This window comes from Anoplopoma fimbria, chromosome 5, assembly GCF_027596085.1.
Source record: "Anoplopoma fimbria isolate UVic2021 breed Golden Eagle Sablefish chromosome 5, Afim_UVic_2022, whole genome shotgun sequence".
Taxonomy (NCBI): Eukaryota; Metazoa; Chordata; class Actinopteri; order Perciformes; family Anoplopomatidae; genus Anoplopoma; species Anoplopoma fimbria.
Genome location: NC_072453.1, coordinates 2364591 through 2392013, shown reverse-complemented (window position 1 = coordinate 2392013; position 27423 = coordinate 2364591). Strand labels below are relative to the sequence as shown.

The 27423-nt window shown below is 39.6% G+C and overlaps 1 protein-coding gene across 2 annotated transcripts in view; it reads left to right on the top strand.

The window, feature by feature from the left end:
- Positions 1–27423, top strand: part of LOC129091468 (zinc transporter ZIP11-like) — a 108711-nt gene that overhangs the window by 14026 nt on the left and 67262 nt on the right. For both annotated transcript variants that reach the window (XM_054599103.1, XM_054599102.1), the window contains exon 4: positions 12753–12911. In XM_054599103.1, the coding sequence (XP_054455078.1) occupies positions 12753–12911 (159 nt within the window). The remainder of the gene's footprint in view (positions 1–12752; positions 12912–27423) is intronic.

The following is a 27423-nucleotide window of genomic DNA, read 5'->3' as shown; positions in this document are numbered from 1 at the left end:
TATGTCTTTTCTCACAGGGGGCAAGTAATAGCATATTATTACCTTGTTTCTTTACTTAATTATCCTTTTTGAACTGCAGCATTTACATAATACTGACACAGGCTGGTTTTGGAAGCCTTGATGACACTGTTAATTATCTTAAGCATTTACGTATTGTGTGACTTGCTAGCGCAAAAGTAACATTTGTGGTTGGCATTATAGCTAATATCATACTGTATGTTCATCCTGCATCAATATTCCATTGAGACTAGAACAATTGCAGTTTTCTTCTGTGATTGTATTTTGGGCTTTTATGAATCTGCTTCATAGCACTTTAGAATAACAATATCAAGCTTTCTCCTGGCTGAGGATTAGTGGAAGGCCTTTTAACATGCAGAGTGAACAGCGCTTCCTGTTTTCCCCCAAATCTCCAAAGGAACATGGATTATCTGATCTGTGCCTCAAAAGCCACAGGTGATTGCCTCCTTCTCAGGCTGCTTGTGTCAGAGAACAGTCTGTTAATTTGTCTCAGATTGTTGAAAGCTTTTGTTTATTTTTTTTGCTGTATTTTAGAATGGAGAGGCAGGCAAAGCATTGTTCTTCAGGATTTGAGTTGTTTTGAGCAGAATCCCAAATGTATTGGAAGTCTCCCAGGGTTTAATTGATATTGGCTTCTACGATTCTGTCTAGCCATGCTACTGTGCTTGGTAGAAACCACTGTAGTGTTAGAATACTGGATGTCTTATTGGATGCACACTGCTTAGTATCATAGACTGTATAAAGGAAGTGGATGTAGTCAACTTGATGTCAGCCATTGGTATGTGGACTTTTTGAAGCCTTGAGTTCAGCGTTATGTCCGTCACCATCTTGGATTACGGCCGTCGCCATCTAAGCTTTTTGCAAACAGGGAACGGAAGTGAACATATTTTGATGGTGGAGGAGTGATGAAGAGACGTCTTTTACGGCTCTGGTAGCAACCTGTCAATCACAGGTTAACAATGTTTACTGAAGCAATAAATCAAATGAGAAGTAGGGTCATTAGAGTAATGAATAGAGTCTAGCAGAGTCTAGTAGAGTCTACTTCTTATGGCCAGTAGAAAGAAATGCAAGTTTAAGACACTTTCGTGATGGTTTTACTCTTTAGAACCGGAGGTTGCCGCCTGCTATGTACATTATGTTTCTGCTTCTCTGCATTGTATCTAATGTAACCGCAGTTTGGGATATGTTTTAAATGTATTGAAAGCCAAGTCTTGATGTGTGTTTCGAGCATTAGTTGCACTATTTCCCCCAAGTGTTCAATTAAGTGTGGCACTATTCACTACGACTCAACGAGTTGCAGTGCATCTAATTTGCTGACAGAACAGAAAATAACAGCTCTAATTCCCATGTAATATGTAGATAGAAACAATCTTGACCACATCATAAGCAATCAAAATCCATTAATTTGCCGAACAAGTCCAATAATGTGTCAAATACATACAATGTGAAATGTGCTATGTGGTGAATCAGCTAGCGAGCATGTTAACTAAAGGGGAAAGATCATTTTAAAATGTAAGCCGACAATGTGGGCTGTGTGAGAAATTAGGGTTAAATTGAACAACTAATTTATGAAATAAATGTCTCACAATAGATAATGAATGGAAATAGATTACTGATTACTCTGGAGGATACAGGCCATTAAAGAAGATGAAACACGTTGATAGGAAAATCTACGCAGAACCCACTCAAGGCTCAATTTTGTCTAATCTCTATCTGGAAAGATATTAAGTATGGTAAATGGACTGTACTTGTAGAGCGCTTTTCTAGTCTTCCGACCACTCAAAGCGCTTTTACATTACTAATCATTCACCCAATCACACCCATTCATACACTGATGACAGGAGCTACCATGCAAGGTGCCACCTGACCATCAGGACCCTAACTAACATTCATACACATGCATACACCGCAGGAACAGCCTGCGGGACTAATTTAATTATTATTATTATTATTATTATACACCGCAGGAACAGCCTGCGGGAGCAATTTGGGGTTAAGTGTCTTGCCCAAGGACACATCGACATGGATCGGCGGTTCGGGGATCGAACCGCTGATCCTCTGATTGGGGGACGACCCTGCTCTCCACTGAGCCACAGCCGTCCTAGTATGGACAGAGAAACGGTATAGATAATGAGATGAAACATGCACAATAAAGTCAGTCTTACTACTGTAATGAAGCCTCACCAGCCAAGTGCTTCGTGGGGCCAGTTAATGCTAATTTTTCATGCAGGGCACTAATCAAGTGTGTTTAATGCCCGTCTTTATCTTCACAATCAATCACAAACTATCTTCATCCCTCTCATTTCTCAATTTGCCATGAGGCTGTGATTATACGATAAAGCCACTAAACCACAGCTTGCGTAAAAATACTGCAGTTATTGTAGAAAATGGAAGAACCCAAGCACTCAAAAAGGCAATGCATCTCCTTTGGGAGAGACTATAGCTATTTATTTGTGCTTTACACAGCAAAGGGACAGAACTCATCAGCTCCATTCTCAAGCTCATTTTCAATTTGTGCGCTTCCAGTAATTAAGTAATTTAATTTAGTTTATATGAGACTGTTGGTCCAAGATAACAATTCAATACATGCTAAACACATAGACCAGTGCTTCCATATCTCCAAAGTAGAACTTGTAGCTTTTGGTGGGATGGATTACGCTTTCTTTCTGCTCTATATAATCTACACATACAGGTTTTTGTAAAGAATCAAATAATTGATACATTTCAAAAGATACTAGCAAACTTGTAGGTTATCTCTTATGACAATTACAAACAGTTTTACAACACTAAAGGCCCTTACACACCAGGGGCTTTTTTTTTTTGTGTGATTAATTTGCAGGTCTATATATTTTTTCAAAATGCTGTGTTTTAAGCGAGTACTTACACAAAACGTGAACATTACGCAGCAAAAGTTACCTAGTTAGTTCATTTTTAATGGGCAGGTAACGATTTCGACAGTTATATATTCTGCAGTAACCTTCTAGGAACACAGGGACCTTGTTCATCACATGTACAGACCACTGTATATTAAACTATAGTTATGAAACCATTAAATGACTCACTGCTGGCTCCTAATATTGACGTTAATTTCTTGCATGGAACCTCCGAACTCAGCAGGGCAATCACTGATTGCAGGATTGATTACACTGCGACATGCATCTAGATGATTGCCCTCAGGTGTTATAAGATCAGAGCAGCCAGGAGGAGAGTCCTTAATGATGAAAGCATTTTGAGATTCTGTCAAGAGCAATTTAATTAAGCTACAACTTTGTCTGTCTTCCTGTTTATCTTACACAAGGATAATTAAAAAGGAAGAATTATTAATTATGTTTGTTGCAAGGAGGAATATCTATTGGTAAAAGTCCCGCGGATACATCTTTCATAAAAAAATGTAATAAAAAAAGAACAACAACAACAAAACTGTATTTTAAACCTATTTTTGCAGAAATATCAGTTATTGGAAATGTATCCTTTACCGCTTTTAGCCATCTGGGGCTGTCAAAGTACATTAAACCCAGTGAAACACAAAGGGCACTAAAATTTGCTGTTCAAGGTCAGGATTGATTTAGTTAGAGCTTGTTCATAATAGTTCTCATACTATTTCTGTGATTAAACTTATGTTTATTAATAATGTGTGTATTGCATTTTCAGCTGTGTGCAAAGTTCGGCAGTTGGTGGTTTTAGTGACCTTTTTGAGTTCATTTACTTTTTCCTTAGTTTTGTATCTATTTGAGTTGTTATTAATGCATGAACAGTAGAGAGAGTGTATGGCCACGTTTTAAATATTTCAGTTTGTACCAAAAACGCTGCTGCGGCTGTGCCTAAAAAAGAAAAAAAAAAGAGTTCGAGATTTTTCCTCCATGACTTTTTCTCATTACCATTGTTTTTTAGATGTACAGTGCAACACGAATTCAGGCCTGAGGAGGATCCTGTGTTTTTCTGTGTGTGCTGTCTTAGATATTATTTATGGCTTGAGATACCCATGGAAGTGCCTAAGCTTACAAGAGCTTAACGGCGCAGTTCACTTGGACACTTTTTGTCTTAAACAAGAAGGTCAGATGTTGAAATAAAGTAAAAAATAGCACCAAGGAAGAAAACAATGCCTATTTACCAATGTAGTTTTTGCCTGAGCCTTCCCCTAAATACGCATGCTAATGCATGCAATGTGCATTAGAACTGCAGCTCTGTTCACATGTTCATATTTAATAGGAGATATTTCTGGGGGTCAATGCTCTGTATCTCCATCTAAACCTAGCTGCAAAAGGCTTTGTATTTGGCCCTGAGTGCGATAACAAAGCAGTAATTGGGTGCTGGCATCAGTGTTAGACAGGTGTTTCAAAAGCCTCGAAATCTTAAATTGGGACTTAATGAGTGAGACTGGAGATTGTGAAATGGACCCGGGGTTTCGGCTGTTGCAAATGCAAATTAGAGAAAGATTTTTTTTTTTTTGAAAGAACAGTCCTTTGCTGATGGTGTAAGGTAAAAAGAGGAAGAAAGGATATTGGTAATACATTCACAGGAAAATAAGGGAGATATAAACAAATTAACTATTGCACTATTCAGCTTAATTAAATACGATTTAATCATTGACCTTGAAATCCTCAGATAGTCTGATAAGAGCATCTACACGCATCCTTACAAAATTATCTTTTGAATAACAGCTGGAGGGCTGTATTAACAGAGAGCTGGCCTCAGACAAATTCAATTTTTTGTCTCTCTTTGCCCTCTTGTTACACAGATCAGCATAATTGGTATGAGTGTTGTGTCTGGGGTTAAGTGAAGCCATGTTGTTGTAGCATTTCTGGGTGTTGAATTTTAAATATTTCAAACCGTTCTCCCTCGCTGCCCTTTGGAGCAGTCGGCATGTGAAATTGCCTATTGCCGCTTTGAACCCTACAGTGTTTATCACAGAGTCACCCATATTTGTGTGATGAAACACCAAAGTGCTTTTCTATTTCAGCCATATTGTTATTCTATTCCTTATGTCCTTGGAGCAAAAAAAGACCCCATGCCTGACAATACACTCTCAGTCCTTTATTTATTTTCTTCGCTGTTTGGTCTTTTAGTTACATTGAGAGGCTTCTGAGCTGATTTTTCAATAAGTCACTTACAAGAAAAAAACCAATTATCTTTCATTATTTGTATTTACCGTTTTCGTGCAAAGCGAGTAATTGTATTTCTTTGTCCACTTCCAATAGTCAGGACAATAAGTGTAGCGTGGTTGATATAAAGTCAGGAAATGAAAAGGAAAATCTTTTTGTTGTATGATAAATGAAACAAATTTTGGGATTGTTGTATTGTATTGTAGCATTTGCAACAGGGTTTTGTGTCTTCTTCAGATGGGAAATGTTCAACTATTGTACCAGAAGCTTAAAATGATTGTGTTTTGTGGAAAATTGTAGTTAGCGAGTCTTAACCACTAGAACAACTAGCGAAATGTGCAATTTTAAAAAACATGTATTTACAACAACTTTGTGACTCCCTAAAAATAGAACCACATCGTTTTTTTCCTAAAGCAAGCTGAAGTAGCATGATGCATATAACAGCGTATGTGCCTCAGTCTGACAATTTTCTTATAGCCTACTTTTGCAAAAATTGAATTATAAACACAGCATGACTATCTCTGGTGCAAACTCTCTTCACATGAGCGTTAGATAGATTTCTTGTCTGGGAGGCAAATTTTTTTAATCCGTCAGAAAGAGCAGGTTGTTTACCCTTGACTCCAGTTATTAAGCTAAGTACAGACATTTGAGTGGTATTGATCTTCTCTTCAAACTTTCGGCAAGAGGGCAAATAAGTGCAGTTACTTAAAAGTTCAGTTCCACCAATGTTTTTTCTCTTCTCTCTTCTTTCTCTCTCTCTCTCTCTCTCTCTCTCTCTCTCTCTCTCTCTCTCTCTATGTATATATACAGCGGGTAAAATAAGTATTTAACACGTCACCATTCTTCTCAGTAAATATATTTCTAAAGGTGCTATTGACATGAAACTTTCACCAGATGTCGGTAACAACCCAAGTAATCCATACATACAAAGAAAACCAAACAAATGAATTCAGAAATTAAGTTATGTGTAATAAAATTGAATGACACAGGGAAAAGTTTTGAACACATGAAGAAAGGGAGTCCCAAAAAGGCCAAGACACCAGCTGAGATCTATCAGTAATTAGAAAGCAATCCTGCCCCTTGTCAGTGCAAATTATTATCAGCTGGTTCAGTCCCAACTGATGGCCTATAAAAAGGTGTCTCATTACCAAGGTGTCACACAAGAAACATCTCATGATGGGTAAAAGCAAAGAGCTCTCTCAAGACCTTCGCAACCTTATTGTTGCAAAACATACTGATGGCATTGGTTACAGAAGGATTTCTAAACTTCTGAATGTTCCAGTGAGCACTGTTGGGGCCATAATCCGGAAGTGGAAAGAACATCATTTCACCATAAACCGGCCACGACCAGGTGCTCCTTGCAAAATTTCCGACAGAGGAGTGAAAAGAATTATCAGAAGAATTGTCCAAGAGCCAAGGACCACTTGTGCAGAGCTTCAGAAAGACCTGGAATTAGCAGGTACAATTGTTTCAAAGAAAACAATAAGTAATGCACTCAACCGCCGTGGCCTGTATGCACGCTCACCACGCAAGACTCCATTGCTGAAGAAAAAGCATGTTGAAGCTCGTTTAAAGTTTGCTGCACAACATTTAGACACCCTGTGAAATACTGGGAGAATATAGTCTGGTCAGATGAGATCAAAATTGTCAAGGTCAAAAGGCACTGCACATCACCCCAAAAACACCATACCAACAGGGAAGTTTGGAGGTGGGAACATCATGGTGTGGGGCTGTTTTTCAACATATGGCACTGGCAAACTTCATATAATTGAAGGAAGGATGAATGGAAAATTTACCGAGACATTCTTGATAAAAATCTGCTGCCATCTACCAGGATGATGAAGATGAAATGAGGGTGGACATTTCAGCAAGACAATGATCCCAAACACACAGCCGAGGAAACTCTCAATTGGTTTCAGAGAAAGAAAATAAAGCTGCTAGAATGGCCCAGCCAATCACCTGACTTGAATCCAATAGAAAATCTATGGAAAGAACTAAAGATCAGAGTTCATAGAAGAGGCCCAAGGAACCTTCAAGATTTGAAGACTGTTTGTGTTGAAGAATGGGCCAAAATCACACCTGAGCAATGCATGCAACTAGTTTCTCCATACAGGAGGCGTCTTGAATCTGTCATTACCAACAAAGGCTTTTGTACGAAGTATTAAATAAAGCGTGTTCAATACTTTTTCCCTGTGTCATTCCATTTTATTACATAACTTAATTTCTGAACTTATTTGTTTTGTTTTCTTTGTATGTATGGATTACTTGGGTTGTTACCGACATCTGGTGAAAATTTCACGTCAATAGCACCTTTAGAAATATATTTACTGAGTAAAATGGTGACGTGTTCAATACTTAAAGAATGAGATCGCGGATACAAGCGGCTGAAATGAGCTTCCTTCGTAGGGTGGCTGGGCTCAGCCTTAGAGATAGGGTGAGGAGCTCAGACATCTGGAGGGAGCTCGGAGTAGAGCCGCTGCTCCTTCGCTTCGAAAGGGGCCAGCTGAGGTGGCTCGGGCATCTGATCAGGATGCCTCCTGGACGCCTCCCTTTAGAGGTTTTCCAGGCACGTCCAACTGGTAAGAGGCCAGAACACGCTGGAGAGATTATATATCTCGTCTGGCCTGGGAACGCCTCGGGGTTCCCCAGGAGGAGCTGGAAAGTGTTGCTGGGGAGAAGGACGTCTGGAGGACCCTCCTTAGCTTGCTGCCCCCGCGACCCGGCCCCGGATAAGCGGAGGAAAATGGATGGATGGATAGATTTCCTTAACTTTATGAGGTCACAATGTAATGGAAGTCACGGTCAACTCTCCCGCTAGTTTGGCCCGCCCTCAAACATTAAAGAAAAAGATAGAGCTGAAGCTCACATCAACCATGGTGTAGTGGTTAAGACAGCAGTCTGTCACCCAGGTTTGAACCCCACCGTGAGCTATTGTTCATTTGTCATTCTCTGGAAGGAGAGTTTTTTGAAATGTGAAACGTGGCCAATCACAACAGAGCGGGCTAGCTGACCAATCAGAGCAGACTTTGCTTTCTGGAGGGAGGAGCAAGCGCTACAACGGAGCGTTTCAGAGAGAGGGTGAGAAGAGGTGCTGCAGGACAGCCAGGATGAGAAAAACAAGGCGGATTATGAGCATTAACGCATGTAAACATGTTGTAACTGTAACTTGAGATAAAAATATGCACCTGGAAAATAGCATAATAGGGCCTGTTGAAAATACTACAATCAGGAGATGTTTTGATGTCATAATCGTTTGATGTCATAATTTTCAATTTCTAGTCACATTTCTTGATAGGATTAATGATATCCTAGAATTTCATTGGTTAATCAATCTGTTCAGAGACAGAACACACATTTTCTCATACGGAGCACACAGAAAGTTGTTTTCATGCATTTACATTTTGTGCACCTTTGAGGCTTGGCAGCTGTAACAGCAGTGTGTCAAGATGCTCATCTTCTGTGCCCTCTGGATTGTTGTTAATTAACATGTAGTCGGCTCCCCAGCTTGACTCAATTTGCACTGAAGTACATTTTCCCGATTGCAGCAATGCACCCTTGATTGGTAGACCACGGTAAGGGAACATGAAGCCGGTGTTGAAGTTAAAGATAATCCCCTAAATAGTGTTCTTTTCCATGATTATGATTATTTGGCTAGGTATGAGCAAGTTCTCTAACACGTTTGCAAGTTAATACAAATACATGTACACATAGCTCCAGAGTGCCACTGTTTTCGTTGTATATATGATCAAAGAAATGTTAAACTTTGACTAAATGATGTGACTAAACATTAACCTTGGTTGCACCGTTGCCCCTGATATTTAGCAGTACAACCTTAAAACATACCAGCATCAAAATCAATGAATGCATGCAAAAAAGTATGCATGTGTGTCTACAACACTGTACATTTAGCACTGTAGTTAATGTTAATTTAACGCGAGACAACTTTATCGCTAATTTCCTCACCCCAACGACTGATCTGCTCTGAGCACCGTCTCTCTATCTCGGTAGCTTAACTGCACACTTGCTACGAAAAGTACACTATGCTACTCTCATACCAACATAATATGTAAATGTGGATTGTTCTTAAACCTTGCCATGGCAATTTTCATATAGTAGTACTTTGAGTTTCTTGGCATGGCGTGGCATTTTTTATGTTGTTTTCTTCACCTAATATTTTCTCAATGCGTTTTGACTCAAAAAAGTAATTTGCCCAAAAACTAGTGCAGTGCAGTGTCCCGTTGAAGATGATGTTAATATCACCCATGGAAATGGAAATAGGACCTGGTACCAAAAGGGAGATGAGTCGAGAGCCATTGAGTCCCTGCATTGGAAGTGAGGTTTAGTAGAGTGGAAAAGTATAAATTGGAAGCCAATTTTCATTTATTAAACAGGCAGCTTCTTCTACTAACCATAAGAAGGCCTCTCAAACCAGTGCTCTCATTAAGTTGGTGTCCAGCAGTGGGCTTTAGAGAATGTGTTAAGATTGAATTTAGACCGAACCCAACAACTTCCTTCCTCTCTGGTAAAGCTCTTGCCAGTTAGAAAAATAATAATAATCAATCCTTTATTAGTCCCACAACGGGGAAATTATTTCTCTGCATTTAACCCATCCCGGAGGAGCAGTGGGCTCCTTCCGGGGAGCAACTTGGGGTTAAAGGACACCTTGGCATGTTGCGGTAGAGGGGTTTGAACCACCAACCTTGAACGGGAAAGCGCTCTACCTCATGTGCCACAGCCGCCCAATTTAAGGTACCGATCGACTGGTTTTTAATCCTGGATGTGTGATCAGTGCGGTCAGTGAAACATGCTCCAGGATATATGTTAACGAACATGCACGCGTGTCGAAAGGATAAGTTCAAGCAAGAACATACTCATTACTCAACCTTTCAAGCGATCAGCTCATTTGAGTCTGCATTCGTGTTGTTGAGATGTAGGAGCTGTGTGCGCCTGTTGCTCTGGGAATCTTTGCAACATACAGTTACCCATAACACACGCTATTTATTTTATTTCAGCAATCCTCTAATGTAAAAAAAAATGTTAGATTCATTTTGTTTATTTCAATTATATTGTACTTTTATTCCTAAAGGTTTGGTTCCTTTGCTAGGATATGTATATATTGTTACTAACAGGGGTGTGCCATATTATATAGTTTATGATCCATTTCATTGGGTTTAAAAAAACACTTTATTTGGTACATTTATAAAATAATTTGCAATCCAACTCTTCCACGTATTCTACCGTTATGAAGCCACTGTAATGGAGGTTTCTATTTTTCAAACTTTCTGAAAGGCGTGTAATCGACTATATGTTTATTTCTGAAGCTGTCCTAGTGGTCTTGTTGGACTTGTAATGTTGTACATCATATTGAAGTGTATTTATTTAGAATCTTAGCTAACTCTAGTTTTGAGTTTAGTTTCTTCTTGGCTTCTCTTTGATATCTTTGCCCCACTTCTGTTGCAATTGGAGAGAAGAAAATGCCAAATGAGGACAATTATTCCTTATCCACTATTCCATCCATTGTGTCTTTTGAATTCAGCTTTCTGCTTCTTCCTGTATAACTCTGTTCCCTCTCTATGCTTATTGCCTCGTGCAGCCAAATAGGGATTAAGTTGTAGGCGGACAGACTGAGAATACATTTATTCACATGAAGTGAATTGTAAAAGTAAAAGTAGATTGTTTTTATTCCTCAGAGCCGGCGAAAGATGAGGCATTACATTTTCGGGTTGCCGTCCGTCCGGTCCATTCTCGTAAATGTAATATCCAGTAACACATGGAGGGAATTCTACAGGTTTGGCACAAGCATCCACCTGGACGCAAGGATGTTCTGATAAAATTTTGGTGGTCAAAGTCACTGTTACCTCCCGTCCGACCAATTCTCATGAACGTGGATTGGAATGTCTCAATGTAATCTATTCAAATTAAGACCAACCGTGCGCTTGAATTCAAGGATGAACTGATTAGAATTTGGTGGTCAAAAGTCACTGTGATCCCAAAAAACATGTTTTGGACAATAACTTAATAATTCATGTTATAAATTAAATTATGACAATTTCAAAAACATTTCTAATATTATAAAATGATTAACTGAGGACGTTTTGAAAAGACATCATTGTAATTGGCAACTTGACTGGTTGTAGGAGGCATAGAGCCGCAAGGCTGTAATTCTAGTAGGTCATTAACATGAAAGTGGAATCAAAGAGTCGCTGGGGCAAATTACTTAGAAAGTGTGTTTTGGAGCATCAAGACATTCATACTGAAGATGGAAAACAGGATCATTCTGTCGGGGTTAAGTAGCATATTTGCATTTCCTGAGTGTTATTGATGCATCTGCTACTGCTGCTTGCTGGCCCGGCTTCTGAAAGAATTCCAGCAAGAAGTGTTTGTGTGCGTCTAAAGATACCACCAACAATCGGTAACTGAATAATGCCGTGAAGAGATATGGTGGTGTTTTATTAATAGTCACAAGGTGGAGCTATTGGTGCCGTGCTTCAATATGTCGTGAACATATTTATGCAGAAACTTATTAAAGACAACAGAAATGTAAATTAATCATGTTATATCTTAACAGAAGCGCCATTTGTTCGTAGAATTGTATCAATTACTACATAATTTAACACGCAGGCTGTATGTACATCAGTCCTGAATTTGGCTGCTAATTTATCGTAACAAATGTAATGGAAGCTGAAACAATTTGAAATATTAACACAGGTGCTAACAACTCAAGAGCCTTACATAAATAGAGGAATGGCTTGACATGCTGAAAAACTTGCTAAAGTACAAGCAGTCCCCGACGTAAAGGTTCGGTGTGTAGGATTAAGGGCCGTCTTTTAGCATAATGGAATATATTTTTCATAAATATGTTCTCATAAGTGTATAACCACCTGAAACTAAGAATTGTTGTGTTTTCAATAGCTTGTAATGAGTCCTTTATATCTAGTCCACCATGTTGCATCGCCATGTTTTCTCAGTATCCCAGAACAGACAAACCAAACAGTGGCTCTAGAGACAGCCTTTTGAGTTTTTACGTTACATGAAGGCCACCGTAGTTCTCCAACATGCCTGGAAAGGAAAGGGTGAGCGAAGGGGTATTCAATTTAACCTCACTAGACACCACGAAAACAACATACTGGTGCTTTTAAATGGAAGCTGTACATGGACATGAGAATATAATAGCCTACTAAATAATGTAACATTGTAACAGCTGTTGAAGTTTGAGGAATTGTTTCACTGAATTATCTAAGGAGCCAAATAGAATTTGAAAATTAAGATTAAAATGAAATAAAACAACAACAAAAAAAAATTAGTAAATTGCCATGATAATCATAATCTAATAAAACATTTTTTTTAGTTTGCTTACTTTTATTTAGTTGAATTTGGTATCATCATACTAAAGACTATCTGTACAAAACCTGTCTGACAGACAGGTCTGACCCACGCATAAATTTTGTCCATTCCCGATATAAAATTCTAAGTAGAGGTAATATGCAAATCTCTTAAATCACTGATACAAGCAACTGAAGAATGAATGTGATCATACCTGTGCTTCTTAATTAAGGCCCAATGGAGGCGGTGAGTTTTTAACAGTTAACAGTTTTTAATTGACTCTCTTCTCCTTCTCCTTGCCTCCCTCAGGTAATGCTGGCTGCTTCCTATTGGTCGTTGCTGGCACCGGCGATCGACATGGCTGAGGATTCTGGGAAGTATGGCTCATTCGCTTTCTTGCCCGTGGCTATTGGATTCACACTTGGGGCGGCCTTTGTTTACTTCGCTGACCTGGCCATGCCCCTGCTGGTAGGAACTCTCACACATAAAGTATATTTTGGTATGGAAGATGGTGTTTGCAGTGGTATGAATGTAGCAGATAAAGACATGGTACGACTACTAGTGTCTTTATGTTATCATCCAGAGAACTAAAAGGAATATAAACACAGGCAACAAGACAGACAGGAACTTTATCTTCAGGAACATTCTATTGAACAGGGAAAACAATAAATAGATTTATAGATAAACTAAGAAAAAATCAGCGAGAACTCATATAATTCCCTGAAAAGATATAACGTCTTTGCCAAAGTTAAGGAGTTAAAAATGGCACAGGCTGGCTTTATACTTTGATTTAGTGTGTTTCACTCAACAGTACAGCAGAAAATGAACCAGGGCGCGGATGTTGCCTGAGGTGATTCTGAATAAAATTGTGCTTTGTTCAATTTTGCCTTAGCTGGTCTTTGTCAGGCTTAGATTGAGGCATAATTGACCCCTCATTAAACCCAGCCCCCCCGCTGCTACTTTGTCAAGCTGTCAGAGCTACCATCGAGCCCATTGTCCCTAACTGCACTCCCTGCATGAACCATATCTACTTCATGGAAAAATAAAAAATAAAAGCAATTTCAGAGAGAAGTAGACAGAAGGGTCTTTAAATAATTTTTAAAGGAAATGTCCATGTTGTCAAGCTGATTCAGCACCGAAAACAGTTAAAAAAAATAAAGATAGAAGCTAAAGCCTACCGATCACGGAGTAAAAGTGAACCACCACATCCCCTGGTGACCGAGATAGCAGACAATGAAATAAGAGCTAGAATTATCTTGCAAAACTAGCAGGGGTAGATATGAAAAATTATCCAACTGAAAAAACCAGCCCAATGGTGCCAACTCTTCCAATGGAAGTAGATAGCAGCACTAGATACAAACGTGGCTAAATCAAGCAAAGAAGTTGCCAGCCTGTCCCTTCTGGCCAACCTCCAAAGCCACTCCCCCAAAAATGGATGTAAGAATATCACAATGAAAGAAAAATATGAACATGGCTGTTTGTTACTACTCACAGCTGTCAAGCTGGCATCTTGTTGAAGACTCCGTTGACGAGCAATGAGGCAGGCAGGTAGCTTGTCAATCATTACATCCAGGCCAAATTAAATTATTGGAGGGGCTTGTAACAGTCCCGCGAAAGGATATTGGATTTTTTTCCTTTTATTGTCAGAACATTTGATTCATTGATTGCTGTTAGGATGTAATGAGAATTTCAACAAAAATATTAACATTTTATAACAAGATTATCAACTCTACCTTGAAGGAACAACACTGTTCCTGTAAAGCAGGATAGGTCTTTTTTTCCACACATTACATTCATTAAAAAGCGTGCTAGCTAATGTTAGCTTCATATGTTTTTATGTAGAAACGTCTTTTGGGACCCTGGTTAGAGCTGGTGGATGCTATGCTGTGATAAGCTGGTCTGCGTTCAAGGGTGGGACTAAGCAAAACATATTTTGTGATGAACTTACTTTGCATGTGGTAAAATGTTGTACAGCCACACAAGTGTGCATGTGTAAGGTCAGAGAGGGAGAGGTGAGCGTGCTGTGTGGATTCTGGTTCAGGGAATAGTTGTTGAGTATAGTTGGTAAATTAGCAGTTGCTTAAGAGGCCTTATTGTTAATGATATTGCCCTTGTTGATGTGTGTGCAAAGCATGAATAGCCTTGTTGATTGCAATGGCTTGTCTGTGTAAGACTTCATCATAATACCGGAGCACTAGGTCGAGGGGGACATACTACCTGAAGCCCCACCCCAGCTGCTACACAGAGCTCCTTTGCTTGCCTATTCAAAGTTTATTAATATTGAATGTGTTCACAAAATACGACACTGCTCTCTCTCGGGTTCCAAGCACTGCACCTGCAGTGTGAAGAAGATCAGATGAAACGTTCACGAGATATGCGAAGGACACGCACACATACGGACAGAGATCTGTTGCTTTATTGATGTGCTAACCTTGAATAACAAAAGTCTGAACCCCACAGTTGCAGATTTAATAATTCTCTTTTGAACTCTCTTTCTAAAATCGAAGGTCAACATCATAGTGCTGCACACGTCGACAATACATGATGATTAAACTGAAACGTCTCTCAGCTGTCTTCTGACCCGAGTTTAACAGAACAGGAGAGGTAAGAGACGGGTCGGAGAGAGACAGGGAGGTGATACAGTCGGAGCAGCAGAGAACAGCTGTTGCCTTAAGCTCCTCCAGTCGCACCAGGACAGCAGCGATGACACGAATTACATATGAAAGGGCGGCTGACACACCACCATCATGCACATCCAATGAAGATGACACACACTCATATAAACGCACACACATATACATATGTTCTCTCAGTAAATACAAACGCCATCCAGGTTTTTGCGTAATCGTAGCCTTTTCATACTGTCACCAGATGGACACACTTTGCCATATATCCTACACTAACCGAAATCCTACACATACTGCTACACTAAGTCATTTTAAGAGGATTGCCTTAACTTAATTTAAATAATGAGTTCAAACTGGTCTCATGAGTTTTGAAAATGTAAAACCCCAAAACTAGTATAAACCAAGTATTAAAGAAACACAGAAAGATCATGAATGTTTTCTTCCCACTACAAAAGAAGGTGTGTCTTGAGATTATTTTAGCACTTTAATTAACATTTGAGGGGAGTCTGTAGATCACTTTTCTTTAGAACCTTAATTTGAAGAGTGTAGTGAACTCGGTACAGAACATTCATTCAACTCATAATTTTGAATCAAAGGACTTAAAGTCAGAAGAACACAAGTTCTGTAGTCTCAAGATAAAAACTACATGTTATTTGAAACAACTTGAATTAATAAATCTTCTATATTAATATTAACTTAATTAAATCCCAAATTGTCCAAGACAGCTTTTGGGGTTTTTGTCAGTACCGTTTTGAGACACAAAACAAAACTTGTACTTTCACACAATGCAATGTACACAGCTTTTATTGTGACTCAATTCAAACTTTCATAAAAATGTTTTCAAGGTGAGGTTTAAATACAAATTTTCTTATGATTTAAATACCAAAACAGATATTTTTTTATCACAATTAGATTCATGTAAAGATGGTAGCTTTGTGTAACACCGAGTCTATATAAAGTGTGCATGTGTTATGTTATGCATGTATCCAGTGATGTTTGGGACTTGAAGTGGTTTTAGCTGTGTGAGCTTTTCTTTCAGCCTCACCAGTAATTGGCTTGTAATAGTCATTTATAATTACATGGTCAAACTTGGACCTGCCGCCCCTTGTTGCAGTTTTGTCTCTTCACTAATTTCAAGCTTTCTTGAATAATGAGCACTGACACCTTAAATATATATTTGCAACTAAAAATATGATGATGTAAACTGTAGACAAACAAATGAGGCAGAGCTCCACTGCAAGTCTGATCTGGTTTTACAGGTTATAATCCAGTCATTTCCTGCCTCTGCACTTAACTCAGCAGTGGCTAATTGGGCGGCTGACTTCCATGGACTAAAACCAGCCATGCTGGGGTCCAGTAAGAGCACTCTATTGTTAGTCTGAGGCAAAGGGGATGCCCTCAAAATAGATCTGTATCAGCACTGATGGCCATTCTTGAAGCACTCAGGCTTTCCAGACAATTGTGTCAAATGGGTTTCATTCCTCAAGGCTCAAAGCCTTCACTTAGGGGTCAAAGGATTTTTGTGCACTAGAAGGGTCAATTAAGTGTTATAAATGACACTGAATAAGTACTTAGAAGGCATTGTATGTGTCAAGAAAAAAAGAGAATAATAACACGATCACACTGCAGCCTCAAAAGAAAAAAGAAATTAAGATGTTGAAGCTGTTGTTTGATATACTGTAGCAATATGTTATATACTTAGGTGTACTTTTTCATTGTCTGATGGGGCTATAACCTGTGTTTTTGCAGTAACAATCAAAGTTAGATTTCCCAAACTCTCTTTTACTTCACGAAATGATTGTAACTCGCTCTTTTCAGCCTGGAGAACATCACCTATTCTTGAGTAGGTAATATCATCATTTTAAGACACCTAAGCCGCTATGTAAGGCTGCCTTTCCACTCCAAAAAACACCCTGCTATAGCAAAGTAATCCCGGAGTTGATGGATGGCAGGCATTCCGTACCTCTCAAGAAATTGGCAAGCCATGGTATTCGAGATGGTGAACGGAATAGTAATTTTGCATTAATTTTACTTTAGGCTTTGGTTACATATTTGAACATATTTAAAAGACATTATGATTCTGAAGTCAAACAAGCGCTTTTCCACTTGTGAAGAAAGCTTGCTTTCCAAAAATCTTTGATGACATATCCATCATTTGATGAGTCGTGCGTATGTTCATCTAACCAAACTAGAAATAACTTTTTCCAGGAGTCTTGAAAATTGTGAAAAAAAAGTCTTGAAAAAACTTGCTGAAGCTAAAGTGAGACAGTACATATCCCTTCCAATCTTTGCCCTTTGATCCCAAATATCATGGTGTACTTTACTATTGCTTCCCATAGGATTTTGTGAGACTGTGATGGGTGGACCTCTGACCGCTCCTCTTTAAGAAAATGTTGTAATATTTCTGGTGCACTTTGACAGAAAGATTAAGAGGCTAGATTAATGAAGAACTTAATGCTCTAGTAAGAAATGTAATCATAAACTCACTGGTTGTATAGATAGGAATGAGGATGAAACGACAAAATTATTTTTCACCCACAAAGCATTCTCGAAACGAGACAGAGGTCAGTGTTTCGAGACAGGTCGGTTGGGTTGCCGTCATCGCCGCAGACCGCCACGCCGTAAATTCACCCTGGACCTTTCCAACCTACCAAAGAGCCGGTTGCGGCACACCGCTACGGAAGAAATTTGGCCTGTGAGGGCTAGCTAGTGCTGGGTAGAGGTCAAGAGAGGGGCTCCTCACACACAGAGCTACTATCTCTGAACTGTGAGGTTGTATCCCCAGGGCAGACTGTGGGACAACTTAGACCTGCCGCAACAGTCTGGGTAATTAACAGGATCTTGACCGTGACTTGATGCTGTTTTGGCCCTTGAGCAAGAATAGCACCTCAACTCCCAGCAGTGTTGTACATGTACACCCAAGGTGCCCACGGTCTCTGCAGTTCTGCAGCAAGTGTGAAAGTGCTTTTGGGTCTAGGAGGTCGTTTTCCGTTGCTACAACATAATATACTTATCATTCATCCCTAATGCCCGTCATCTTTTCAGTGTCATTTCTTTTTTAGTTTCAAACTACATCACTCATCCACTTTCATTTCTGCTTTATTCCCATATCTTCTAATTGTTCCAAAAACTTGCCTTCTTTACATTTCTCTACGAATTCCACCTCTGTCTTCCTCCTCCTTCTTCTTCCTCTTCTGCCCTTTCATTCCTTGGCGCCATGGTGACAGTAGTGGACAACATCGGGCTGTGAGCCTGTGATAAAAGCTAACACAAAATCAACTGGGAACATGGGGGGGGTTCTTCCACACACAGCAGGGGGCCATCAGTGTTTGGACAGCTGCTAGTGCCACTTTTACTGGCTCCTCAACAAACACTGGAACTGAATGAGAAGAACGACTGTGGAAGGGGAAAGATGGACAGAGAGGGAGAGCTGGGGTTGACAAGGGGGAGAGGGATGGGAGTGATAAGGTAACGGACACAGGAGAGGACAAGAGAGGGAGAGAGGTTGGCAGAGAGCATGGAGGAGCTAAGAAAGCTTCACGGCTTGGTGATGAAAACCAGGTAACCATGACACTGTGTAATGGTTCCAATAAGACATTTTATCACCACTCCTATTTCGCCGTTTCTTCCCACACATCTCTCAATTTCTACCCCCTCACACTAAGGAAATCTAAAGGGCATTCATTTATCTTAAAATCTCTTAAATACCGTTGATTAAGTTTTTGTTTTGGGACCATGGTATGTAGATTCAGTTCTTATCTTTAATCGCCAGCTGGGGCAGAGTTTTTCTCCCAACAACAACGAAATACGAGCCAGAGTATTAAAAGCCATGAATCCTCACACCTGGCACAGTAATTGTTGAGCAATTGGTTGTGGTATTAGATAGATGGGATGGAGTTGGTACAATGCACAAACCAATTTGTCCTTAGCGTATCTGCTCTCACAGATTCATAGAAAACATCAAATTTACTCAGCTATGAATCTTCCATTCATTGTACAGAATGACAGTAATTTACCATGACAATCACAGCGACCAGCGCAGTGCACAAGGTTAAGAGTGCCTCGGAAATGCGGGCAAACCGAAGCGCACCACTTACACTTACATTATCGTAGAGTGTTTTGATTAATCATTATATTCTCAACTAGTCTCCTTACAGTGGAGATGTTTCCATGTGTTCCATTAATAGTGATGCTGCATATCACTTTGAATCACAATTTTAAAATAGTAGCAACCTAACCTAACGTACCCAACATCAAATAGAAGCAACCTGGCAGGATGCAGCAACAAAACTTAACAGATGCGGAGTGAGATCAAAATGAAGGCAGAGTGTGAAGATGGTAGTGGTCTGAGCAAAGGCCCCGGAAGTACTGCAGGGGGGTAGGAAGAGAGAAAGGGGTCGTCGCAAGATGGTCTCTAAGTTACTTCCTATTTAATTTATTCAGTATTATATTTCATTCACTGCTTCTTCTCTCTACTTTGTAAATACAGCACAGCACCTCTTACATGTCTGTGTGTCCTGGAGGAGATATCTCTCCTTAGGTATTTTCCCTTTGTATTCCTGTTTAAGGTTTTTTTTGTGGAGTTTTTTCCTTATCCAAATCAAACAGGGCTTTCACACTGAAAGCGCAAATCGGACTCTGACGGTATGCTAAAAATATAGCAGTGACAATTTTTCTGTCAAGTAGAATGGTGGAAAAAGTTTCTTGAGTTCTGTAATGCTACTCTCTTGTCCCAATGGACTTGAGTAAAAAGCATAGCGGCAAATATCAGGACGAGGACACCCGTTTGGAAGAGGACCGATGATAGGGAGCCAAGCTGCTGCAGGTTTAAGTGGTTTTAGGAAGCAAGAATTCTGTATAAATAGAGGTAGAGATAGGGATGTTCGAGAAAGTAATGAAATACAGGGAGAGAATGTTCCATTTTCAAACTCTCACTCGCTCCTCAGATATTATGTGTGAAGATAACAGTGTTTGCTTGTTTTTCGCACAGACTCTGATTTGTTGCCTCTCGCTTGAATGACATACAGTGCTATTTTCTCAATTTATTATGTTCTGTGTTCCACCCTACTAGCCATCCCAAATAGTGATCGGGGGCAAAGGCAGTGTTGGCAGCCTGGTGTGGGAGCATAACATCTTTATACAGTATATCACCAGGTCTGGGTTTCTTGTCCACAGTATACAGGAGGCACTTTGCCAAATGGACAGCAGTAACAATGACCAGAGCACAGCAAACACATGACATCTTTACTGTTTACCGTGTCTGGGGAATGGCGGTCTTACTGGAGTGACCAACTGGGGATGGTTAGTGATGGTTACCCAGGGTGAATGTCTCAACAGTTGGGACTGTTTAACTGTGACAGGACAACTATAAAATAATGCCATGCTTGTTTTGAGAAGCTTCTTTAAACTCTGCAACCGTTACGCCGTCAGTGTGCTTTCACTGTGCAGGTGAAGACAATGACATTAATACCAAGAAGGCACTAGATGCACTAGACAAGACTTTTATTGAAGGGTCAGGAATAGAGCTAAGGAAGAAACTACAGGGTATGAACACAAAATAGTTTTTTGGGTGTAAAATTACTAATTAAATTCTCTTAGTCAACATTTACTCATACATGGAAAACAAAGTCCAAAACAATGCTTCAAATGCAACTTGTATTCATTAGCTTGTGTATTTTTGCTGGCATAATCAACAATAAAGGGAACAGTGACAGTTAGTAAAAGTTACTGGAATCTCGTGTAAATTAAACCATATTTGTTATTTGTAACATGTTATAAGTCACTTAAGGCATAGTGAGACTAATGTCTGGTTCAGACAACACAATTTTAGCCCAACTGTAGCCCGACCAAGCTGAGTAGGGTGTCTGCTCAGATCAGGAACGACAATGAGCATCTGCTGCGCTGATCAATCATTTCATCCCATGAAATGTGGCATAGTGACACAAACAACGCAGCGTCAGGGACGCCTCACAATGTCCTGACAGAAAAACTAGCATGTTAGAATTTTCCCTCACGGTCTCCACTTTGACCAATGACACCACAGAGTACTCATGCATCATACATGCCATCATTGTTTGTTTACATTCTTGTACCTTGAAGTCGGAAAGATGGCAAGCTTTAACTCGCCGTGAACCAATGTGTAGTCAGTCACGTGTCTCGGCCAAATCAAGGCAAGAATTTATGACTCCCGAATCCCCTAATCTTACACAGTGACCATCATAATACTCAAAAATATTGTTTTATCTGAACCCCTCATAAAGGGAGTCCACAGTGTTGAGCGTTTCAAATATCTGTCACTTTCCAGCTCCACTGAACAGATAAAGTACAGTGCAAAAGTATCAATTCATACCAGCTCTGAGGAATGTACGCTAATCCCAGTGTCCCTCAGCACCATGGTCATATTGGAAGATTCCACACCTCCCTGTTTGTGTCCACGCCAATGTTTGGTGCCTGTGCAGGAAGTGGTGTTCTCTTGATATAGCGAGGCTGAAAGTAAGGGTGGGAAGGCCAATGTGGTGGATGAGCATGTAGTGCATCAGCCTTTTATGTGGTAGGCCATAGTTTGTAACCCTGTCACAGATCTAATATCGACAATCTTTCCCCAACCATATCTTAAAAGTCATGGCCCATCATTGTAGAAAAAAGTTAGTTTAAAAATAGTGGCATTAGATATTAAAATTGTTTGTTTTCCAAAGTGATAATCTGAGTTTTGTTTGTACCTTAACCCATTTATTTAACCATGAAGCCAAGAAATGAAAAAAATCTTGTTGCGATTCCCAATTCAAACTGGGGCAATCAACTCTCAAACCATTGTCTTTATCTCCTGCCTGGCCTATCTGACATCAGGATGCCTACCTCTCTTCAATCACTCAGAGTCAGTCGTGACCAAGATCCTTGCTGAGATGGGGGGATTTGTAGTCCAACCATCGGCACCCACTTACAGCCCCAGAGGATTACTCTGGTGATGATGTCCTGCTTCTTTGTTAAGCTGGCGCAGAAAATGAAGTCATCACAGCTTTTGGTCATGCACCTGACTGAGCTTTTCAGACACGACATGTCACCAATAGTTTACTAATAAAAGCAATATTAACATGTCTGAAAGACGGCCAAAATGGCTTTGGAAACAAGAGGCCTTCAAAATCTACATTTGAGTATATATATTTTCCCAGCCAAATCAAATAATTTACTGGATATTCAACCTTTGTTTCATTATAAGGCAAGTAGTCCATGAATGCGAGTATAATCAAAGCTTGAGTGTGTAGTCGCCCCTGTCACAATACTGTGTTGTGTTGTGTTGTGTAGTGTGTGATGGATCATTATTATCGTGCCTTTAGGCATTATGTTCTTTAGGCATTATGTTCTTGGGTTGTCCGTGTCCGTCAGTCCGAACCCGATATCCTAAGAACAGAAGAGGGGCTTTCTTTAAATTTGGCACAAAGGTCCTACTGGACACCAGGATGATCTGGTTAGATTTTGATGGTCAAATGTCAAGGTCACTGTGACCTTACAAAACACATTTCTGGCCATAACTTAAGAATTGATATGTATTGATCACAGTTTCACACACATTTCTAAAAGCATAACATGATGAAGTAATGACACCTTGGACGAACATGGCTGTAAACTTCTACTTGAAAACCGTAAGGTGGTTATTCCGTCTTATCTTGTATTTCGAGCATGTTTCTGATTCCTCTGCAGATGTGATGCAGTGTGATCAATTTGGTAACATTTTAACAGGTCTTTATTGAGGCCCACTGTAGTTATGCACACAAGGCTTGACTCTCTTGAAGCACAGTCATCTAGGAAAACCATCTTTAATGAACACATATAAACTCTGTCTCTGCTGAAGTGCTGAACAGACATGGCCTAGTTACCTTTCCTTGTTGCTTCCCCTCCCACGTTTGCTGTGGAACATGTTACCTATATCTCAGAGCGTCCCAGTCCTACTCCTGTTCTGACAGTACACTGCTCCTTATTACACCTCCACACAGAACAGCTTAGCTGACTTTATTACATTACTTTGCATCCATAATGAGATATAATGGAATCAGCCTTCTGCTTCTGCACTGGGCTCTGATGTGTCGCTGCATAATGAAGGAACAATGGTTTAAAATTCATGTCCCGTTGTGTTTTTTTTAACCCTTCTAGCTATGATTGACACACTCCTTCAACCTCGTAATGATTCACTGAGCTTTGATTAAAAGTGATTAACTAAAGCAAGGGAATTTAATTAAGCAGAGTCTTGATTTTCTTTCTTGAAGTTTCTTTCTTCTGTTCGGCTGTGTTTATTGTTCATTTTGTCTTTACCTTTGATTGTCTTCTGTCTTTAATTGAAGGTCTCACTGTGCTGGTTTTTATCAAATACCTCTCAGAACATGATTAAATACTGAACCAAACAATAGTTTTAATGTAAGAAAAAACAAGTTATTAATTGGATTTGTAAATATATGAAATGTATTTCCATGGAACTTGAGGGAGTCTGATATTAACAGATTTGAAAAGAAATGTCAAGGAAACTTCTGACATATTTTTTTACAATAATTGCACCATATAGCTAACTCTATATGGAAGGAATCTCTGTCTGTCCTTAACTTTGTACGTCTACCCTTGGACTTCTCGACAACCATTCATCTCATCGACTTCATATTGGCGTATGTATTGATGAGGACCCAAGTTAAACTTCAAAGTTTGCTAAAAATAATAACTGTTACCCCGCAGAACAGCATGCTAGGTGAAGTTCGCTCTTCTTCAGTGTTAGTGTGAGTTTTTGCACCCCAATGCTCTAGTTTACTCTAGCACCGCTAGTGGATACAATAATGTTAAGGGCAGGTGTATTGCTCAGGGCCCGAGGAAGAGCTGTGTTGATCCTGGAGGTCAAGCCATCGGCCGAACAGGTACTACACTAGTACACATGTAAAATGAGGAAAGATGATCAAATGTGGTTTTGACAAGAATAACAATAGTTAATATGTAAAGCCCGATGATGTCATTTAGTTGCGTTGGCTTGTTGAGTCATGACCGTCATGTACCCATAAGCCTCCTTTTAGTCCCGAGTATGAGTCCAGCCCTGCTAAACACTGGATCCTACGCTTCCAGTATTGCAATTTTTTAAATATATTTTTTTGAAAACCAGCATTTTTAAGTAAGTCTGATTTGTTTGGGCTGATGTGAAAACTATCAATAAAACTATGATGCTGACCAACAGATGAGGCGCTCTGTCCGCCTCCACACAGACTTTGTTACAGTTTCTTTGTGGCATGTAAGCAAACTGTATGTTTTGATAGAAGATATGTGATGTTAGCATGATTGATCTGTATAAGCGATGTACATATTCATGCTCATAATTTCCTAACCACGATAACATGTATGCACGTCAGGACGTGAGTTGATTTATCGAACAGTCAAATGCAATTGAAACTGCTGTGTGTTGTGATGCTCATAAGTTATTTCTTCATGAGCTTTATGTGACACCAGACAAGATTAATATATTTCTATATCTATATTATATTCACCAACATATGAATATGTTATAAATCTAATTTAAACATCCTCATGACAGCATAGGATCATTTTTGCAGGCACATCAAAGTTCTCCATTGCCACAAAAAAGTAGCACTCCCCATGACTAGCAGACTGACCTCAGCAGAATGACACTTTTATATAACTCTTGGGAAAGCAGTTGAGCGATCAATGACTGAACCAATTTGAGTAGATTCTGCAACTTTTCTTAAAGATGTTTTTTGTTGTTGTTGGCATTTCTACCTTTTGTTCAGTATTCTGCATACCAGAGGCAGACATGAAGTGAGAGGAGTATGAATTGCAACAAAGCTCCCATTGACTTTGCAAGCGCATCTTAAATTCGCCTCACGTTCGGTCTGAACACACCTACAGGCTAGTAAATTATGTTACCATGATGCCCACTGACAAAATAACTCTGCTCTGTGTCTCTTTTCTTCTTTTCCACCTTGGAGGGTAGAAGATTGGTGCACCCAGTGTAAATAAGCACAGTCCAAGTGGCATCAAGAAAGATTTATAAAAGGCTATTATATTTATAAATATTTTAACTTGAGAAATGAATCCAAAGAAGTCTGACAACCCTGTGACCCGAAGGGAGTAATCCATGATAACCGCCTGGATTTTTAGCATACTTGTCCTCTTCCTTAAAAACTGCATTGAGCTCTCCCGTCTCCCATTAGACTGTCGAATCGCTGACACCGGGAGTCTCTCATGATAGATAAGAGTTCTTAGAGACAACTGCAGCTAGCTGAAGGGCCGATGTGTCTGACTTATTATTATCTGACCTACTTCAACCAAACTGTGCTTTGATAATGTGGCATATGCAATTTGATGAGCTCTATTCTATCACGAGTGTATGCATATTTAACACGAGTGCCGCCATTGGGAATGAAACTTGTAATCCCTGCAGAACGAGGGCTAGCCTTTGACAAACTGAGCTTCACAGAAACCTGCAATCACCTGCAAATATCTTTGTGTGAGAGATTGAGACAGTAAAAAGTTTCACAGCAGAAGAGATTGTATTGCGAATAGGGAAATGTTTATATTTCTGCATAAAATAAAAGAATTGGACGTAGCTGCATTGTCCTACATTTTTCAGATTTTGATGGCCCGGTTTGGCTGCCCAGTTTTCAAAAACATATAAAGTTGATTCAGCTTGAAACAGAATCAAAGGGACTTGACTCGATAATTAATTGTGCTAGTTTCTCGTTTGATAGTGTTTTTTTATCTTCTCTTTTTGGCACTTGCATATACATATGATGCTAGGTAGGACTGTTGAGACTATAGATTCAGCAAATGGCCAAAAACTTCCAAGTGTTTACATTCAATTGACAAACCCCTTTAGTGGCCGAAGGGTTTACGACTGTTGAAATAGTATAAATTTGTTTTAGAGCCGCAAAGTCAATAGAGGGAAGAGGTATGGGGGTTCATTTTAATATGATTTCAGTGTAGCTTTAGTTGCTATTTCAGTCCGTCATAAATGTTCTGTTCTTCTAAAATAGATTTATTCCAATTTTACCTCCAGATATTCAAAACACAATATCTGGAGGTAAAACAGGATTTCTAACAGTCTGAATATGGTTCCATAAGGTGCTACAACTGCCACATGTGTTGGAATGTGCCTCGTGTGGGAACTCTGGAAGCAGAACGTGCATTTACGTTGACTTTTTTTAAGATTGGATAGCTATCCCTTCCACCCAAGACTCATGTGTGTGTCTAAAGCAGAGATCATGTTTGTTCTGTTTGCATGTAGGGAAACATGCACTGGGGATGACATTTACATGATTTTATTTTTATTTTCCCCTTGTATGTAGTATGTTTACATTTGTTTTTATCTCGGTTTCCGAGCCCATCTACTCACAGAAGGTGAATTAACCAATCAACTTGGTTGAACCGCACATCAAGTCCTAACAATCCGTTTTAGAGATTTGGGACGTGTGCCTGTCGGTTCCTCTACGAGCCTTCGCGGATAACTGTTACCTATAACAATGTCGAAATACTTAGTTAAACCCAAAGCATGATTTTACCTTAGTCGTTTTTGGGCTTAAACCTTTGTAACAAAATAGTAATATAACGTTATGAAACGCAAAAATGTTCTGGATGGCGATCAAAAACTTTCGTATTTTGTCGTAAAATTTGGAAGACTTCTTGTTTCTCTTTTTCATGGAAATTAAAATGTCCATGTTATTTACCGTCCTCGTCTGTGTTTCTCACTAATGCTTACACGCACTCATGCACAGGTGCGCGCATAGACACAGACACACACACACATACACATTTACATAATTCCATTAGTCAAATAAATCCATGCGGACAGATTCTAACCAAGAAGAATGGCACCAATGGAAGACCTCTTTGCGCACCTGTCAAAAACCTGTTAGCACTAATATTCTGATTAATCACTCTGTGTTCAAGGCTTTTACAAATGCAGCATGCATACACACTTAAGTATGGAGCCCTTTAAAGGCCTCTTTGTGCCCCATGCTCATTTGTTGTCCATGTACGTCTATTTAATAAATAAATGCAATATTTATTTAAATCTTTTTGTTGGCCACATATTTATTCAAAGCTCTGATTGACCATGGATGCTTTCATCTTTTTTGTGTTTATCCATGTTGTTACATTCAGAAAGATCCCCTCTGGCTCTTACTCCCTGACTCACTCTTCCACCTGCATTTTTGAAGTGAGGCCCCCGTAATTGCATCTCTGAACCATCATTACTTTCCTCTGCCCCTTAGTACGTCACCGTAGTCCTGGCTTCCAGCGGCATGCGTGGTGGAGTAGAGCGACCGTTAAATGAGTACACATCGTCTCTCGCTGCTCCGTCAAGTTGGGTT